This window comes from Sus scrofa, chromosome 5 (assembly GCF_000003025.6).
Source record: "Sus scrofa isolate TJ Tabasco breed Duroc chromosome 5, Sscrofa11.1, whole genome shotgun sequence".
In the NCBI taxonomy this organism is placed as follows: Eukaryota; Metazoa; Chordata; class Mammalia; order Artiodactyla; family Suidae; genus Sus; species Sus scrofa.
Window position 1 is genome coordinate 91,744,838 of NC_010447.5, and position 12,700 is coordinate 91,757,537.

General features: G+C 37.6%; 1 protein-coding gene across 1 annotated transcript; it reads left to right on the forward strand.

Moving 5' to 3' along the window:
* Positions 4,034-11,544, forward strand: LUM (lumican). Its single transcript, NM_001243339.1, is given in 3 exon segments — positions 4,034-4,252; positions 6,630-7,521; positions 10,717-11,544. Coding segments are annotated over 2 exon segments (1,026 nt in total). The 5' UTR covers positions 4,034-4,252; positions 6,630-6,650; the 3' UTR covers positions 10,872-11,544.

A 12,700-nucleotide genomic window follows, 5' to 3' on the forward strand; every position in this document is an offset into this window, starting at 1 on the left:
AACTACCAATTTGAAGAAAAAATTCCATTATATGTGACAGTGATTTACATATTACAAGAGAAAGCAAGCATTCATTGTAATATTAAAAAATAAGAACTATATTATGGCATATTTATATAACAAAATTTAAAACAATTAATTAAAATGACATCAGAGAATAATATTTAATGTTAAGAAAATTATCCACAACTTACTGTTATGTGAAAAAGATTACAAATCTTTAACCTTATTGTTGTAATATTTTTGTGAAAACCAACATGTCTGTTGGTTTGTGTGTGTACATACTGACACTCTAAGAAAAAAACACCAAAAGATGGTTATCTCTAGGGTAGAATATTCACTTTCATTTCTTCCCCTCTAAGTATTTTCCAAATGTGCTGAAATTCTTATTTTCTTATTTTTCCCTTGCATTTTCTAAATGTGCTAAAACAAACAACTTTTATATTTATAATTAAAAGATACCCCAGTGTACAAAATGATAAGAATAGAACATTCTTCTGGATTAGCAGGGAATTGTCATTATATTTCATTCTATTCTGTGCTCTCAGATGACTTCACTTAGGTAGATGCATAGTCATGAATCAGTATGTGGAGAAACAGGGAATGCCATCCATCCACCACAAAGGGAAAACAATGTTGTAGCTTGTTTGGATGGTGTACTGGTTAACTTTTCACATGAGAAAAGAAAAAGACCAGCAGCAGAACTTGGGGAATTGGTTTTACAGAATCCACTGATTAGATGATCTCTGAGATTCATTCCATATCTGTGGTTCTATGACTCTATGAATAACAACTAATAATATCTATAAAATACTAACCATTTAAATGTATTACACACTTACATTACCAAGCCCTACACCACGGACTTTATACTTATGACTCTGATGCTCAAAATTCTTCCTAAGGAAATCATTCCACCCATTTTGTTTGTTTGTTTTTGTCTCTTTCGGGCCTCACCCACAGCATGTGGAGGTTCCTCGGCTAGGGCTTGAGGTGGAGTTGTAGCTGCTGGCCTACACCACAGCCCCAGCAATGCTGGATCCAAGCCTTCTCTGCGACCTACACCACAGCTCACGGCAACACCGGGTCCTTAACCCACTGAGTGAGGCCAGGGATTGAACCCATGTCCTCATGGATACTACTTGGGTTCGTTAACCACTGAACCACAATGGGACCTCCCATCCCACCCATTTCATAGAAGAAGACACTAAAGCAATCAGATCACATACTTTCTTCATTTTCACTCCTTGTAGGTCGCCTGAGAAAGTTTCTAATCTTTACCTTTCTTTGCACAAAATGTGGACTGTTTACTACATTCCGACTACTACTTTTCGGTCATACTTCTCAGAATGGTTATGACAGGAAACAATCAAGTGAGCCGGAGGGCTTCGAGGTTGGATTTAGAACCAGGTTGGTGAAACAGTCACATTTCTCATCATCCTCGCTGGTCCCCTGAGGCCAATGGAAAGGAATCCAATTGGTGGACTGAGGGGCCACTTAATCATTTTAACATAGATTCTCATGAAATCTCCACATCCATCCCTCCAAAGGACCTGACCTTCATCTGAGACAGCCTGGCACCTGGGGCTTGGGATATTTTGCTGCAGCAGCTGCAGTGCTTGCACCTGGACAAACATCTACTCTAGCAAGAAAATACAAAGAAACTATAAAGTTCTAAAAATAACTGAGCGCATGCATAAATTATAAACAAGAGTATACAAAAAACCTAAAAACCAACTGCCACTTCTGAAGATCAAAGAGCAACAGCAGGATGTACTACATACGGCCCACATCCGCCAAAAGGGTGGGCAAGCCACCTAAGCCACTCCTCTGGACCAATCCCTGGACCGTATAAGGAACCAGTTCATTCTCCCTCAGAGAGTGAGTGAGCAAGAGGGCATATTGCTTGTTTTCAATCCTTCCAGCTATAGCAGGGGCCCCAATAAAGCCTTGCCTGAGTTTCTTGCCTTGCCTCTTATCAATTTCTATTGATTAAGGAGGATAAGAACCCTGAACAGTAACACATTCACCAGGATAGAAAGCTCAGACCTCACCCAGAAGGTCTAAAGTGTGCACTTGGAGTGTGGATGAATGTGAGTGTGTGATGTACAAAGAAAGAAACAATTGCTTAATTTTTTACCTTTTCAAAACTACTACTTAGTTAATATTTCAATCTTTTCTCAACTGATAGTAATAGTGCCCATAAAAGATTTCAAACTGATCAACTATCTTGTCTCAGCTCCATCCTGTCCACCCTCTTTCCAGTGGGTGAAGGTGTGCAGGATTTGTTCTTCCATTTACTTGTTAGGTGACTTTTAGTGAATCATTTAGACTTTGTGAGTTTCTATTTTTACATCTTTGAAAATGTGATAATAATTCTTATATGGGTTTTAAAGCATGGAATTTAAACTTAGAAATATGTGAAAATTCTGAAAATAAAGCATGGAATAACGTAGATACATTGTAAATATTAATTTAAACTATTTCTAATAGACCCAAGAAATATGCCTTAAAATGTGCAACATTATCCAATGATTGGTCTCACAGAACTAATTTTATAGAAAAAAGTATATATGGACAATATTAGGTTCACAATGAGCTAATCCACTTAATGCATTTAAAACTTTATTATAGACACCACAATACACTGATTGCTTCATAAAGAAAAATCTTTGGAGTAGATAGCTGGAATTTTTCAAACAAAATCTCAGATTATAGTTTCTGACATACTTAAAACTTGATGCTTAGCATTGTTTTTGCTATCTTTTTTTACAATGAGATACTGAATTATGTGTGATGACTTTTTCCCTTGATTTCTTCTAAGTTTTTTTAATGTCCTCTATTATAAAACCGAGGCCTTTATAAAATTTTCTTAAAACACTTATTATGAATCACCTTATAATTCTATGAGTTACTTTCAGGATTATCTTTTGTTTTTTAACATTTCTCTTACAAAAATGAAGCATTTATTCTAACATTAATTTTTCAGGCAAATACATTAGTGATCATGAAGATTAAATAACTTTCAGCAGGTCTGAGAGCTAAAAAAAGGGACATATTTAAGTTCTTTTAAATGGGAAAAACTTATAATGGGGCAACTGAAAGTATCTTATTCTAAGATTTCTTACTTATAAACATGAGGAAATGAAAGTTTGGAGGGAAAAATTCCTATAAATAAAGCTGATACAATTGCAAAATGAAATAGACAAGGAATTGAGTAGATCTCATTTTCTAGAAGTATGCATCAGGAAATGATAAGGAAAGATACATCAAACCAGGCCTTTGGGAGATTACAACTTTACATAACTTTTAGTTTTGAAAAAAACAAAATATATTGCTAGCATGCAAGGACAGAGTACTGTGTGAAAAATGATTATTTTGTGATATTTTTAGTATACTTTTTTTTTCATGTTCTTTTATGTTTTTTGGCAGCAAGCTATAGAATTCTATCCCCAAGTAAGGGTTTTGGATGAATTCCTAAATTAAATCCACAAAATAAGAAACAGGCAGAATATTACTGATTGGTTCCAGATCTGATCAGCATAAAACGAGCTTGCTTTAACATAAGTAAACTGGAAATGTTGCTATTTAGTCCTTTGTATCAGAATATATATAAATGAAGCATTTCAATATTTTAGAAATCAATGTAAGTTTCCCTCTTGGTCAAAAATTAAGCTAGTCCAAATACATCAACATAGATTTCAAGAGTAATGAGAAAAAGGATTCAAATCCTCTGGGCCTGCTCATTTGCATTTTCCTGAAATTGTTTATTCTGTTGATTTATGAGACTTTTAGATGAACAGGCTAGTTGGCTGAGAGAATTTCACTGAATTGTTGCCACAGCTAGAGAAGGAAAGGGCTTTGTAAGAGAAATGTTCTCACTGTAGATGCCTCATTTGCAGCAGGACTCAATTTGGGGTTAAAAGCTATGGTATTTGGGCTAGTTCCAGACACATGTATCTCTCCCTTATTCCATAGGGAGGGAGCTGGGCTGTCCTTGCTCACCAAGTCCACCTGCACTTCGTTAGAGAGCAGTGTTGGCATGCCACACCGCAAGATCCCCACAATGACATAACTCCATTCAGAGACTGGCGTGACTGGGCTGGGTTTCCCCCCCCCCCCTCAGCTCTTGTATCACTGAAGAATCTGGCAGCCAGTTCCGTCCTGACAGAGTTTACAGCATATATTGGTGGATTCTTGTCCATAGTGCATCTGCTTTAAGAATTAACGAAAGCAGTGTCAAGACAGTAAGGTAAGTGCTGTTTTAACTATAGCACTGGGGATGCTGACTGTTTGGGACAGTGTTATTGTAACAGGAACAGAAAAAAATTCCAGAGCAACTTTGCCAATTTCTATTCCACAGCAAATCCACAGTTTTGAGCATTTACTTCCACGTTGTGCTTAATAGACTTTCCATGATTTATGGATTTGAGATACATTTCATACAGTTATATACTGGGTTGCTTAGCAAAGGAAGTGATAGAAGTTTCAAGGTTGGACTGAGAAAAGTAGACATAATGAAAAAGTATGGCATTTAAGATGTTTGCTATTTTATGCTAATTAGTTATATATGTGAGTATTGTTAGTACCTAACTTTGGAGCAGAGAAAGGCCATTTCAATCAGTAATGAAAATATTTTGCAACAAGTATGTTGTTATAATTTGTTACAGTTTGCCATAAACATTTGATGCTGTTATAAAATGTGAGCCAAAGGATTTAGACATTTATGGGTTACTTATTTCCTTTTTGTTAATTGTAAAGATTTGGGTTTTGGATGTGTGTGGAGAAACAGAAATATGTTTTAAAGAAATTCTGGGAACCATGCTTTACTTTTTGGGAAAAAAAAATATTTCCTTCATAGCCAGAGGTATTTGAAAAAAACTAAGGGAAAGTAAAGTATGTTTTTGCTTCATAGTGGAGTCATTATATGGGTACAAACTCTCTTTGAATTCAGAGCCCTTGTTTTGACTCCACCAAAAAATATGTAAGCATTTTTTCATTACAATTCAATACACATTACTGTTACCATGTCTGTTTTAGTGTATACTTAATTAAAATAAGGAGGAAACATTAATGAAGTAAGACAAATCTTTACAACATTAATGTACTATGACTTAGAAAGAATACTTACATTAGCCTGATACAATTGTTCTCATGGCCAAGTCCTGTCAGCTAAGTTAAATGGCTCCATCATAATCTTAGGGAATAATTTACTAAGCATCTGGCTACAGGCTACATCGTGTCAGTTATCAGAGTGATTCTCACAACCTTTTTGAGGGTTTGATCTGCTAAAATAAAGGGCTTTATGATTCTAAGTTAAAGCAAAGATGTTTAAAATGCCTGATAGTAGACAGTTCTGCTTATCCCAAACTATCCAGACACAAAACCTTCTACCATGTTTCTCACAGGAAGAGATTTTATTTTATCTATTGGAATGTGGATCCTGCTCTTCATGAACAGTTTCTCTCCCAGAATTACCAACTTCTCAGCTATGACATTCTACGAATGTCTAACTCCTACATCCTATTTCCCTGGACATAAATTGCTGACCCTGCACTTCCCTAAGCAAGGGAAATGCACTGCATTGAACCTCACCTTAGAAACAGGTTCGTGTGAGAACAGTTACAAACTGTTTTCAATTTATTCTTCATTTTATCCTTTTGTGCAGGGCTCTTCACTTCACTATTTAAAACAGATTTCCCTCAGTTCCCACATCGCTCCCACTTCCGCTCTGTGACAGCACTGAAATCCAGATAAGCGAACCCTGCATTCTTAAATTCTGAACAAGGTAGACAGTGTGGGAGTTATTGAGGGAAAGGAAAACTTTCATTCAAAACTTTGAAAAGAATGTTGTTCTCTACCACTTGGAGCTCTTTCTAGGTTCAAAAATGTGACGTTTCCTTGATTAATAAACATTAGCTTTACTAAAAGTCATATACTAAATATTAACTTTGGAACACCATTTTGTAATGTGCCTAGAAGTACAGAACGTTTAACAAAAGTTGAAATAAAAACCCCCCCCCCCCCCGCCAAGAATTCTGTTCCCCTTCCTCAGAACCAGCAACAATAAAGACATTTTTAAAGGACTCTGCCACTCCCCCCAACCCCCTCACCAGCAGGCACAAAGGAACAGCTTTTCCTCCAGAGGAAATCACTGATTGCCCATGTTCCCAGGAAGGGTTTGCTGCATGAGACATTTTAATGATGTTGAATAGCAGGGTAGACGATACAGTTTATAATTGTTTTCTCGTTTTTGTTTCTTATGGTTTTAAAGAGTGTCCTGAAGCAGGGTTCTAATGTGGTAGGTAACAGGCACCTCCCAGAGACCTCTCCCAGAAGTCCTGTAAATAAGCTAGGACCTAGAGAGGTGGCCTGGAACAGTTAGACCCGGCTCGCCCAGAAGGGGGCGCGTGTGTATGCAATCTGCCCTGGAACCCGGTCATCTCTCCACACGTTGTGATTGTGCATCCTAATGCTCATACTTAGAAGCGAATTAAGAACCTATCCTTGGTGCAGTCCAAGAGCACTATAAAACAGTAAAATTCACGTTTCTAAGGCATTTCTTTCCTCTTCGTATACTTTTCCTGAAAGTACACTATTATAACAATTCGTGTTTCCACTTTATGCAGGATTCACAGCATTTACCAAAAATGCATCTAGGCGTGTTTACTCTCCTCTTGGCGACAATCGGCAGCGCCAGTGGCCACTACTATGATGACGACGATTATTACTTCCCCCTCTCGATTTATGGGCGATCATCGCCCAACTGTGCCCCGGAATGCAATTGCCCTGAGAGCTACCCAACGGCCATGTACTGCGATGAGCTGAAATTGAAAAGCGTGCCAATGGTGCCTCCTGGAATCAAGTACCTTTACCTGAGAAACAACCAGATCGACCATATCGACGACAAGGCCTTTGAAAATGTGACTGATCTAGAGTGGCTCATTCTAGATCATAACCTTCTAGAAAACTCCAAAATAAAAGGAAGAGTTTTCTCTAAACTGAAGCAACTGAAGAAGCTGCATATAAATTACAACAATCTGACCGAGTCTGTAGGCCCACTCCCCAAATCCCTGGTGGACCTGCAGCTCACTAATAACAAAATCTCGAAGCTCGGCTCCTTTGATGGACTGGTCAACCTGACTTTTATCCACCTGCAACACAATCAGCTGAAAGAGGATGCCGTTTCAGCGGCTTTTAGAGGTCTTAAGGGGCTCGAATACCTTGACTTGAGCTTCAATCAGATGACCAAACTGCCTTCTGGCCTCCCAGTATCTCTTCTAACTCTCTACTTAGACAACAATAAGATCAGCAACATCCCAGATGAGTATTTCAAGCATTTCAGTGGCCTGCAGTACCTGCGTTTGTCTCATAATGAACTGGCTGATAGTGGAATACCTGGAAATTCTTTTAATTTATCATCTCTGCTGGAGCTGGATCTCTCCTACAATAAGCTTAAAAACATACCGACTGTCAATGAAAACCTTGAAAACTATTACCTGGAGGTCAATGAACTTGAAAGTAAGTAGAGAGCTGTGCCTGTGTTTGATTGATGTTTCCTCAAGCCTTTAAATATCTGAGTGGTGCAACACAAATATTGCAATTTGGCTCCATTTAAAGAAATGAAAATGCCAACAATAAGATTTCTCTAAGGATACAGAAGAATTCTAGCTCTGTTATCCATCCAATATCTGGCTTTTCTTTGGAGAGTCCAGATAAGAAACCATTAAGGTCACAGAATGTAAACACTCATTTCTTCAATTTAATATTCTGGGCTAATTCATCCTACTGTGTTATCTCTTGATGTTTGTTTTCATTTGTCTCCTCCATGACTTCGATGTGTGTCTACATTTATTTCTCAGAAGCAAGGTGTAGCTGAGGGAGAAACCAACAAGCCCAGAAGAGGCAGAGCCAGCAGAGGCTTTTACATCTATCCCCGCCCAGGCAGCCTGTGTACACTCATGGTCTCCTCTGACCTCTTTATTTAGGGCTCAACATATTACTCAGCTACCAGGAGCATCATCTATCCCTGTTGCTCTATCACAGTGTGTGTGGCCCTCACGTTGTTCTTACGAGGACCATGGGGAGCATGAAGGAGAACTATGATAAGGGCTTAGAATATCTTTAATCGCGTTACAGAGTCTCTTTGCTTACACATAACACTTCGCCTCTTTTGATTTTCCCACAAATGTTCTCCTTCCTTTCTGTTACTGCTGTAGCTTATCTTTCATTTGTCTGCTGGAGTTTGACCTGATCCACCTGGGGTGTTTATGCACTCTCCTGGTCTTCCAGGACGTTTTTCCAGATGGGACAATAACATTCCCCATTCTCGACCTTACTCTTTAAGTGATGTTGGCAGAAGAAAAAAAAAAACTGTAATTCACAGACGAAGTTGTTTAAATGAAAACTCAGGTGGGAAGCATTGATTCACACAGTAAATAGTTCTGTCTGCCAAATAGTCTATTTAAATTGAACATCTTTCAGTTTAAAGTTGGTTCTCTTGTCATAGTGGGTAAGGATATTGACACTCCTATTGGGAAAAGAAAAAAAAAACCTGCAATGTGCCTTATTAATATGATATTCTATAATTCTGCCAGAGTTTCATATAACTCCTAATAGGGTTGGGGCGTTCTCTTGGAGACCATGCTTGCCGACTCTGCAATGCCACATGTTCTTTCTTGTATCTGGAAAGCTTGCTTGTCATACAATACACAGTTAAGCTAGGGAACATTCACTATGTGGCAATATACAGTCCCACATCACAAACATCTGTGGTTAGGAAGAAGGATGCTCAGACAAGCCAGCATGCTAATGGGATTTAAGATGTTGGAGTGCTGAAGAAATCCATTAGATTTGGTGGGTGGAGGTTAGCTCCAAAGGAAAGACTCTTTTCTACTCTGAGACGAGAAAGGGGAGAAATACAGATGGAGGGGTATTTGGAGGTCGAAGGACCAGTTTTCATTGTATGATTTAAAAAGGAAGAGCCAAGGTAGCAGCGAGGACAGTTGGTCTATGGGAGAAATGCCAACAGCCACTCACAGCCAAGATGAGACTGAAACCCCAGTGCCCAGCACCTACAGCCATTTGGAAATGTGTTGTTACCTTTCTCCCATTCTTATCCTTGATACTTCGGTATCCACATTTCAGGGAGTCTTGCTATTTGACTTTGCCTGTGCATCTTCGAGTGAGTTGATTCTGCCACATAATAATCATGTATACCAATTGCCCACATTCTCTTAGAACAAGCCCCTTAATGTTTTTCTGATGAAAGGAAATATAGTGTCAAAAACTATTTCTCATATTTCAACCTTGCAACTTGAAACCTTAGCTTAGTTACAGGTCTGTGTAGGGTAAAGCAATTTAGAAGAGAGAAAAATATTAAAAGGATACCAATACTTATTTAGTAGGTAGTATGTGCTAGCACTGTGTGAAGTGCTTTATGGACCTCAGTTAGTGTAATCTTCAAGCGACACAGTGTGATGGGTATGTTATATCTGACAAAAGGATCAGATACATGTTCCAGATGGTAAATGGCAGGGATAGAAAACTCTTATAGACCTAAGTCCTTGTTTTTTTTTCCATTGTTCCATACTCTCTCAGAAGTGGGTACCATAAGCAAGATCCCTGGAGTTTGACTGATGAGTTACTAAAGACAGCATCTTAGAGGAAAGGACTGCAGTGTCTCTGTGCTTCCACTGAAGTCACTGTTAGCTAGAGCTGGAGAATGAAAAAAAAAATAACAAAAAGTTCTGCTGTGGTGCAGCAGGTTAAGGATCTGGCACTGTGACTGCCATGCTGAAAGGTTTGATCCCTGACCCTAGAACTTCCACATGCTCACATGCTGAGGTCATGACCAAAATAAGAAAAAACAAACAAACACGATAAAGGACCAGGTGAAGTTAATATGAAATAGCCTTGGCCAACCACAGAGACTTCTATGTACATTCATAGATCACGTAATCTAATAACAGTCTTAGTGCCCATTAAAAACTAAATCGTTTGTGGCAGATTTTTGATCACAGAAGGGAAGGACGCAGGCTGAGACTGTGCATGTTCCATGATTTTGTTTCTGCTTTGGACTTTTCAATCTTTGTCATGAAGTGTGGTTGTTGGAAAAATTTGTAGAAGTCGTCTATTTAACCCCTCTTAATTTTAAGCTACAAAACCCTAGCATGCTTCCACTGGTAAGATTGTTCCTATAGTAGCACCAATCTTAGATTTCTTTAGTCTACACTAAATATTTCAAAATAATACTTAGATAATAGGACACACTTACTGTCTTTCTTTCATCAAGTATTTATCAATTAAAACTTAAATTCTATAGACCATGATGGAAAGTAATATAAGAAAGGGAATATATATGTGTGTGTGTGTGTGCATGATAGGGTCACTTTGCTCACTTTGCTGTACAGCAGAAATTGGCACAACATTGTAAATCAACTATACTTTAATATAAATAAATAAATAAACAAATATTATTTGCTGAAAAAAAAAGTTCTTTTCCTTGAAAATTTCCGTTGAATTTCCTGATCTACCATAGGTATTCTTTACTAAATATTTCCCAGCTGTTTGGTAGTCTGAAATATCCCTTCCGTACACGTTCAAAGATACGCCCGAGAAGGAGGAAGAAGTCCTAATAGATATCATTATAGATAAAATGATTGTTTCAAGTGCATGTATTAAAAAAATGATGTGTTTCATTCTTTAATTTTCCAGAGTTTGAAGTAAAGAGCTTCTGTAAGATCCTGGGACCATTATCCTACTCCAAGATCAAACATTTGCGTTTGGATGGCAATCGCATCACCCAAACTAGTCTACCACCTGACATGTATGAGTGTCTACGCGTAGCAAATGAAATCACCGTTAATTAATATCTACTAATTCCAACTATACTGAGGTATATCCTAGGTCAGCATTTTATGGTTATGGTTATTTGTGAGTCCGTTTTTATAGTATTCATTTTTGTTGTTGATTATTACTTCCATGAATTTTGAATTCTGAGGGAAAAATGTTTTGTAAACATTTTACTACATGTTTAAAAGAAAAGATGAAAGGCAGGCCTATTTCATCACAAGCACAAATACACAGACACACACACACACCAAACAATGCTTTATTTGTAAATTTATTGCTTTCTACATCTCTACTATCAAATGATGTACAGTTTGTACTGGTTTCATGGAAGTCAGTCGAGGTTTATTAATCCTAAACCTTAACTTAATGTGCCAAAAAGCAGGGATTACATCATCTGGATGTTTACAGTCTCAAGGCAAATTATCTCAACTGTTCCAATTGCAATGTTCAAATTTGTTTAGCTGAAAAATAGACGGTAAATTTTGAGACCAATCATTTTACAAAATACTAGACCAAATTCATGAAACCACATACACTTAAAGTAGTATTTTTAGTGTTAGGAATTCTATACTTACCTAGGGAAACTTTTCTACAGGTATTTTTCACTCTAAGTCATATGTATGTTTCTTTTTGATTATTTGCATGTTATGTTTAACAAGCTAATAGCAAAATAAAACATAGCAAATGGCATCACCGTGTTTGACTTGTTTTGAAATTCATCTCTCAAATGAAAATAGAGAATAGATTGGAATTCAAAAAATATCCCTAGCCTGTAATATTTTACTTATGTTAAATAGAATCTTTCACTAAACAAAGTGTCTGCTTCTAGCATCCACTTGTAAAGAGTTTTAAACACATCTGACAATATGTACTTAATAGTATGCAGATCCCAACTATGTCCTACAATTCCAATCAGTTCTGACACTATGTGCCTGGAGACGGTCAGATTGTACAGGTTAAGTGTTCAGTCCCACAGGACTGCCCTCCCTCCCACTTCAGATGCCAGTTAAAAGCCCAGGTTGTTACCTCCACTTTTGACCAACTGGCCATAAATCAGAAGTTCCCAAGACCCTCTTCCTGGACTTGATGAATTTGCTAGAGAGGCTCAAAGAACAGAAAAATTCTTTGCTCACTAGATTATTTCTTTCAAACCAGTATCACTCAGGAAAAACCAGATGGAAGAGATGCATAACGCAAGGTGTGTGGAAAGGGTGCTAAGCTTCTAGCCTTGCTCCAAGCATGTATTGCTCTCTCCAAAGCTCCACAGATTCACCAATCCAAAAGCTCTCTGAATCTTATCCTTTTGGGTCTTTATGGAGGCTTCATTCACCATCATGACTGATTAATGGTTGGCTGCTGGCAATTAATTAAACTCAATCTTCAGCCCCTCTCCCCTCAGGAAGGCCAGAACACTTGTAGTGAACGCTATCTTGCGGTAAAATGCTGTATCATCAAAGGACTATTATCAATTAAGACTGGCCCAACTGGCTGATGTGTGACAGGTATAGTATATTAGGTATACTGTGTATTTTTGATTGTCATGTCTTTTCTCCATAAAGATAAGTTCCTTAAGCTGTGACATTCAAGTCATTTCTTGGTATAAATTTAAAATCTATTTCCTCTCAATAAAACTCTAACATAGAAGAGATAAAAATAAATTTTTCTTGTGCTCTTTATGAAAATTCATCATCAATCATTTGAAACCTACTGTCAAGAAGCAGTAGAGAATGTGCCATAAATTCTCTTTTAGAGAGAATGTTATAGACTTAAGCAAGCTCTGTCTCTATACCACTTAGGGAAAATGTCAGCTGACAATCCACATCTTTAAAAAAAAAAATAAAAAACT